Source organism: Hippocampus comes, unplaced genomic scaffold, assembly GCF_001891065.2.
Source record: "Hippocampus comes isolate QL1 unplaced genomic scaffold, H_comes_QL1_v1.1 scaffold125, whole genome shotgun sequence".
Classification (NCBI taxonomy): domain Eukaryota; kingdom Metazoa; phylum Chordata; class Actinopteri; order Syngnathiformes; family Syngnathidae; genus Hippocampus; species Hippocampus comes.
This window is the reverse complement of record NW_017805453.1, coordinates 1,165,676-1,173,420: the sequence shown is the minus strand read 5'-3', so window position 1 is coordinate 1,173,420 and position 7,745 is coordinate 1,165,676. Positions and strand designations below refer to the sequence as shown.

Below are 7,745 nucleotides of genomic sequence, written 5' to 3'. Positions count from 1 at the left end.
ATCATTTGGAACAATTGATCAAATGTGAAAAAAAATTACAAATGTCAATGTTTTCGGAAAAACATTTTGTGAATCTTTGAAATACGAAAAATAAAAACAAAACTACCATGTTTCAGCAGTGACTCAAATATATACTTTTGAATATGAAAACCTGTCACAGTCACACGTAGCTTCACAGCAACTCAAATTTGAGGTTGCTTTGTTTTGGTGGAACCATTTTTTTTTCAACTGGTATTTCTTGCCATTTACATTTCTGAAAGATTATGTTTATATGCTTTTATTAAATTCTGAAAAACAATAAGAATTACCTAAGAGTACTTTAAAATAATAAAAAAAGCTTGCTATTCAATAATAAATTGACCCCTGAGGCTTACTAAAAAAAGATTCTGAGCCAAATCCTGACCTTATTGTTGCCCATTTCAAACATCTAAAAGTCATGAGAAGCACAAATGTGAAAAATCAAAGCACAAACTCCAAAAAATCCAAATAAAAGCTTTTGGCATCAACTCAGGTTTTGCCAATGAAATTAAGATTTGCCACATGGCTGTTGAATTATATACACCGTTGAGTTTTCAAGCGAGTTTGTGGCCTGGGCAAATGTTTGGTCATTATTAGTTGTTTTTGTGTAAGAGGGAAAAATAAGAAAAAGTGAGAGAAAGGGACTGTGTGTTTTTTGTGTAAGCTGCTCTTTATTTGAAAAAGAAAAAACAAGATTTGAGTGGTCGCCTGCTACAGGTTCTAATGACAGACAAGAGATCTGCAGAGAGGATCATCCTGAATCAAGACTTAATAGGTAGAGTCAAATTGGATTTGAATCATGTTCATATTTCATACATCTTTCACTCTTGCAATCAAAGAACAGTCACTTTTTTGTCTTAATTATTATATTTACAGTGAGTGCCGATCAACAGCGCTCGTCCCTCGTCCTGCACCTCCACTGACATCACCTGCCCGCCGTCCCTCACCATCAAGCGGTCATCTTGATCTCCTGTACAACTCCTGTACATCAAACATGCCACTCAAGCACGTTTTGACAAGTGGGGCGGCGGGTGAGTGGTTGCGCGTGCGGTGTGGAAAGATGTGTGCAACATGAAGACAACTCTTCACATTCAGAGAGTAAAGGCAGCCTCGAGCGCGCTCACCGAGTTGATGGTGTGCCAAGCTATTAAAGCAAAATCGAGCCCGCCGCCACCGCCGCTGGGATGGTGTGTGAAGTGTTACTCAAGTTACCGACAACAACAACAACAAAAAAACAAAGACCCCGATATAGGCACAGAATGCACTATGTTTTGTTTAGCTCCGGGGTGGGTCAACCATTTCCTATCAAGTCCTCCAAGGGCTGTACTAAGTGGACAAAAAAATATGACAAACTTGTGGGCGGGGGTTAGGGTTTTCGTTTGTTTGTTGTAATCATATATTATTCGCATATTTTTACGATTACTTGGTGGACCGCATTGGTTTCCCACCCAAGCTTTAGTGGAAACATCTGCACTCTCAGCACAGTGGCAGCTGTGAATTTATAATAAGTTTTTAAATTTTCATCTAACAATAGTTAAAAAAAACAACAACAAAAAAACAAATGAACAAAGTCAATATTTAGTGCTCTATCATTCGGCTTAATAGGTGTCATTTATACAATAGCTATTTGTCACTCTACCACTTGATGATAGCTCAAGCACTCCCACGCATGTTCGATGCTCCATTATTATGCGCTGTTGATTTTACAAGAAACCCCCACTCGAGCTCCTTCGACTGACAATCATAAATAAATACAAACGACACACAGGGAATGTCTACTGTAAACACGGTAAAAAAGACAAACTAAACGGGCGTAAACGTCGTTAGCATCGCTACACCGTGAAGGGTGATTTTGTGGCATCGAGGAAAAAAAAAAGAAGGGAAGGTCGCCATCGCCCTACAACTAACGCACCGCTCCGCTCACTCAAAACCCGACCGTAGTTTTAAGTTGTTTTTTTTCTTTTTTTTTCCTTTTTACCCAAATACAGAACATCAAAGTTTTTCAGCAGCCAGAACTACTTTTACAGATGACACTGTAAAACGGAGAGGGAATCCTCTGTTACCAAGGTTACTGGAAGCCGCCGCAGCTCTCAACACAATTGATATTTTGTGAGGGTGCATGTGTGAGTGTGTGGTGGGGGTCTAAGAGGGCAAGGGCAGGGTGGGGTACGTGAATGCCTCTCCGGAGACCTCGACGAGGACAAGGCTTTTTGCTGCTAAGTGCTTCACCTTTCCAAGAGAGATGAGCTCTTCAAAGTTACATGAACTGCGTCTGCAAGGGAGAATGACACAAGTTAAAATGACCACTTCATTTGAGTGTGACTCTTGGGTAAGCCCCGCCTCATAGTGAGCTCAACATCTTCCCTCACTAGACTAGCATCTATTCATTTCGCAAAACTAAGTTCCTCTCTGACAATTTATAATGCAGTTTTAAAATGAGCTTCAATAATGGCATTTAAAAAAGGTACAATCAAGCCAAATATTGTACATACTCTGATCTCGTTACGATACAGGATAAGCATGTCAAACACTTGCCATTTTTTTGGGACAATTTGACAAAATATTCCATGCTCAAAACAATATTCGCCTTTTTTTTTTTTTTTTTTTTTTTTTACATTTTGGCAAAAGGTTCCATGTCCGAAACAATGACTACATTCTCAATACAAGCATAACCAATGTCCTAAATGAAAGTGACTAGAAACCTCAAGATTGTTAGATGGTAAAAAATACAACAAAAGACATTTTCTTTAAATAGTATGTCCAACACATCGTAAGAGCCGTTTGTCACATCTGTGCATGATTTCTTGCTAAAAGATACTAACAGCCAAATAATTTGTTGAAAAGGTATGAAACATTTGAGGCTGGATCGCCTGCATTCAATTTGGAGGAGACAAGACACTGTGATACTCCAACCTTGCCACTAGGTGGAGCTATGCTATTTGTGTTTTCAACCATTTGGGGCAAATGAAAAATAAAGTCCGGAGAGATACATACCAGCTGTCTCTGTTCATGCACGTATGTAATTGTCCTTATACAAATGAATTAATGGCTTAAAACCCCGAAAAGAGGTCAATGTAGCTGCATGTACATTTGTTTATTAAGCTTCCAAAAATGTTTTACAACTATAGGCTTCTCCCAGAAGGCGCCGGAAGCAACTAGAGTTGAGCGAGCAGGGATTTTGCTGTCTCGCACCGTATTATAAAAGTCCTGTAACATATTGAATCGCTGGACATTCAAAAGCTTAGATAACGACAAATTAAGTTCATCTAAAGGGTATAATGCATTTTGGGTTCAATCTGAAACATAGCATGAACGCCAAATATTCCAAAACTACTTCTGTGTAGTGTACATTTAGAAAAACGGCTGTCGACTTTTAGTTATAGATACACGAGCAGCGCACAATGAAGTACTTTGTGGAGCAGCTTATGAAAATGTCGTCATGTGGCATTTGATCCCCTTACAAGCGAGCCAACATGACAAGAGTGAGGAATTGTTTGTTCGGAGTGAAGATTTATTTATTTATTTTTTTAAATTAAACAGTTTTTTACTTTCCATTCATCCATTGTCGTTTATGTCATAGTTCCCAGTTAAATGTGTCGACCATACAAATACCGTGCATACAGCTAATAGTATGTTTGGATAGGTTAGTGATGCTGGCTTGCATCAAACTTGCATACAAAACATATGCCAAGAGGTATATTAACCTTTTCATGCACCCCGTAACATGACAAGTTGTCCACTGTAGTAACTGCTGTACCTGAAAGGTCGTTCAGACAAGTAGTATTCAAGTGTTCCAAAATATAATTTTGGAACATTTGAATACTACTGTGTGTCCCTCTCTAAGAGATACCATGCAAAGCTTGCAGAGTGAGACTCTCGTGGGCGTGGTGTGCAGAACAGTCAGCGGGTTAAATTCAATCATATGTTTAAAAAAAAAAAAGACAACAAATCAGTTCGCAGCCGTATGCGATGAGTGTCAGGATCAAACAGGCAGCGTGAGCCTCATTACAATCAGGACGGTGAGAGGAGCAAAACAAGATCAATATCAAGATCAAGCAAAGACAAACGCATGTGGCATCTATGTCAAATGAAGACAAAAGCATGAAGATGGTATGAGAGAAGACAAGCAGACACACACAGTCACAGCCGCCAGCAGAAGAGGCATGCTGTACCTAAAGAGACGCTCTACAAGAAATCCTTGAGAGATAGGTGTGCAAACGGGTCCTGTCCGGGGGCTCGGAGAGGACTCTGGCTGGAAGGACTAGAGGCTGCCGAGGGCTATTATAGGAACACACACACACGCGCACACACACACACGCACACACACACACAGACAGAGGAAATAGGAGGGCCAGAGTCAGCGCAGAGATGAAGGAAGAGGGGGGAATGAGATTAGTTTGGGCAAGCACCAATGTTGAATTGAATGCGTTGGTTAAATGGAGGATTTAAAAAAAAAAAAAAAAGGAGATGATGCACAGTTCAAGATGAGAACCGAGGCTCGCTTAAACCGCCATCATCAGTGTTTGTGCCAACTTGGGAATGTAACATAGCAAGATAATTCCACACACACTGACGCCTGGCAGAACGAGGGAGACGAGGCGCACCCACCTGAGTGCTGGACACCGAGCCAAAAGGGTTGGGCGGCCTCATCACAGGTTGACTGTACATCAAGGTGGGAGGATTCATCATGCCCATGGAACTCATGTGTGGAGGCTTGCAAAGGAGACACGGAGGATTATTTGTCAAATACTGTCGCCTAATTGCTGGTACTGGGACCAAAAGTATTAACAGTGGCACCAAGAAACCATCACAGAATTTTTAAGATACAAACCGTCACTCTGACTATTTGTCTTGGGAGACTTTGAGATACGAGCACTAAATGCTAGTAGCGAACTTCACAACAAGCAGCAGTTTGTCAAGAGTGCTTTTGAAGCCTTACACCTCAGGAATTTAAAATAACCACAAAACTGTCTGACACAATAACCCATCAGCATCATGCAAATGCACAGCGCAAAACGCCATACACGGCCCAACAACTTGCATCCTCATTGCAATGTCAATAATCCTTTAACCAAAGACTATCTGAAAACAAAGGATCCTGCAAAACATGCAACATCATACCCAGGGGCATTAATTCTGTATCCTCTGTGAAAAAGGACGATTACTGAAACCCACTGACTCGTTGTGAAATGCCTCGATTTACTGGCCTACTGTATTTATGTATGCTGCCTCCTAGTGGCCACGGCCCACACACCACAAGGTGCTGCACATGTCTCATTATGCATCAATGGTTTCATTCTATTTAAATGTTTTATCATTTCTATAAAATACAATATTGTAGAATACCATTCTTATTAAAAACACTACAAGTATTTCATTTTGTGGTGGGCCAGAACAAATGAATGGTGTTTGTTTTCACTTCAATGGAGAAAGAATATTTGAGATTGAAATGTTTTAAGTGTAGTCATGTAACATATTCAACTCTCAAGTTGAGGCACCACTGTAACATGGATTTTACACTCACATTACTCACCATGCCGTAGCCCATCATGCCTGTGGGTGTGGTGGCAGGGAAGGCCATAGTGGATGGCGGCTGCAGGAACACAAAAAGGATAACAGGTGGATGGCGGAATATGAATTACTCAGCAAAATCCACCCGCTGCCATCCATCTCAGGGGGCCGCCATTTTGCCAGAACTAAGAATATTGCCATTAATTTAATTTTAAGGAATATCAGGATATACATTTTTGTCCATATTGCACACTTAGTGGAAGCCATGAGCTATGTCACTTGCGTAGGGCTTGTCTACCTCGGGTTCTCAAAGCGCTTCACATTGTCATTCACCTACTGGTGACGCAGCACCAGGAGCAACTGGGGGTTCGGTGTCTTGCTCAAGGACACTTCAACATGGTTGCAATGGCCGGGTATTGAACAACCAACGGTCGGGTTGGGAAACGACCACTCTTCTGAACCACTCAGACATGCTGCCCCACTGGGTGATTGAATCAGTTATCAGAAATCATTTCAGATTTTAGGAAGTCTTCTCAGATGGGCTTTTTGAGGTTTTATTGGTTTTTAGACTTGTATGGCAGGCCTGATAAAATGCTCTGCCGGGACGCATGTTGTGCATGGGCCATATGTTCATCGACAAAAATATATATTAATCACCATGGAGACGGGATTCCAAGTCGTCGTCGGCGCCGCTTTAGGTTGCCAGTTTGTGCCGCCTGTCATCCTCTTCTCACCGGGTTGACTCCAGTGGATGTCACTGTGAATTAAGGCAGCTCGAGTTAAGAGTTTCTATCGCAGTGTTGCAACAACAGCGAGTGTCTGTGCGCCACTTACTTTTTCATGGTCCCATTTCCAATGCCAAGGTCTGAAGAACACATAGAACAGACATTACAAATCCTAGACACAACAATTACGTTGCAACCAATATTCCCTCTAAACTGCACACAAGAGCAATTGTGCACTTCTCTCACCCACGGACACAATACATTTCTTCATTTCCACCCCACTTTAATCTACAAACAGGACGATTCCCACTTCCAGGGTGCGCACCCAGCAGTTCAACTACAGTTGGAAGAATACATTGACACAAATACACTCACGCTGCCTACTGAAGAGACGGCGCAGGCGACACATGGACAGTTCCATTGAGCAAGTCCAAACATGGACATAGTTTAAGAGCCCCGTAAATGAGGCTCTTTCGCACGTTTTAAAGGCAGGTGACTCAGAATTTGAGTGTTTTATTAAATGACATGTTTTCCATTATTTATGATTGGATAATGTGGGACCATAGTTGTACACATTGACTTAATGAATTATGCTTAGGATAACCTGCGTCCTACAATAAAAGTAACATGGGCCCATTTTATTTGTGTCATAAATTTCCATTCAATGATATGTTCTATTTTGATATACAGGTGATTTGAATTTTTTTTTCCATAACATCCGACATCCTGTAACATGTTATGTGACCAATATTCAAAAAATTGCATACGTACTACCAACAAGGTTGGCAAGGGAGGACTCAAGGTCGTCCGACACCAGCTTCTCTGGCTGCTGATTGGACGGTAGGTTGGAAGCAGCAAGAGTGGGTTTCAGGATACCCCCGGCGATATCTGACAAGACATTGCAGGATCAAATTTAGAAATCAAGAGATTGTGTTGTGGTTCATCGGCAACCAACGTTGGGTTTAGTGAGGGCAATGGCTTTGTTCGTATGCACGTAGGATTCCTTTCAGTCACTATGACAATGTTTTGATGAAATTTGCATAATGCAAAGATTAAACCAACTGTTGACCATGACATGAAATTCTGTTGACAAACAACACTGGACTACCTGTCGCCAACTTGTTATAAATTATGCTTCTCGTGAAATATATCAATTACATGGAAAATACTGACCGACACCTCTAAGATAGGCTGTCATATGTATCCATTCATTCATTTTCTATCACGCTTGTCCTCATTTGGGTCACAGGCAGGGATGTGTCCAAGGACCGGCAACCCGAGGCCAAGGCCAAGGCCAAGGACTTGCCTCCGAGGCCAAGGCCAAGGCCAAGGACTTGGAAAATTTTCCGAGGCAAGGCCAAGGCCAAGGACTTGAAAAATTTTCCGAGGCCAAGGCCAAGGACCAAGGACTTGCCTCCAAGGCCAAGGCCAAGGACCAAGGACTGATTTTGAAATTGAGGCCGAGCCGAGGACATGTATAAAACAATGCTA

General features: G+C 41.6%; 1 protein-coding gene across 1 annotated transcript in view; it reads right to left on the bottom strand.

Moving 5' to 3' along the window:
• Positions 1-1,449: 1,449 nt before the first annotated feature.
• The window catches only part of picalmb (phosphatidylinositol binding clathrin assembly protein b), a 21,373-nt gene continuing 15,077 nt past the window's right edge, over positions 1,450-7,745 (bottom strand). The window contains exons 17-23 of the mRNA XM_019874318.1: positions 7,026-7,142; positions 6,364-6,394; positions 6,187-6,286; positions 5,552-5,611; positions 4,627-4,731; positions 4,191-4,296; positions 1,450-2,290 (exon numbers count right to left, since the gene is read on the bottom strand). Coding sequence (XP_019729877.1) covers positions 4,204-4,296; positions 4,627-4,731; positions 5,552-5,611; positions 6,187-6,286; positions 6,364-6,394; positions 7,026-7,142 — 506 coding nt within the window. The 3' untranslated portion in view covers positions 1,450-2,290; positions 4,191-4,203. The remainder of the gene's footprint in view (positions 2,291-4,190; positions 4,297-4,626; positions 4,732-5,551; positions 5,612-6,186; positions 6,287-6,363; positions 6,395-7,025; positions 7,143-7,745) is intronic.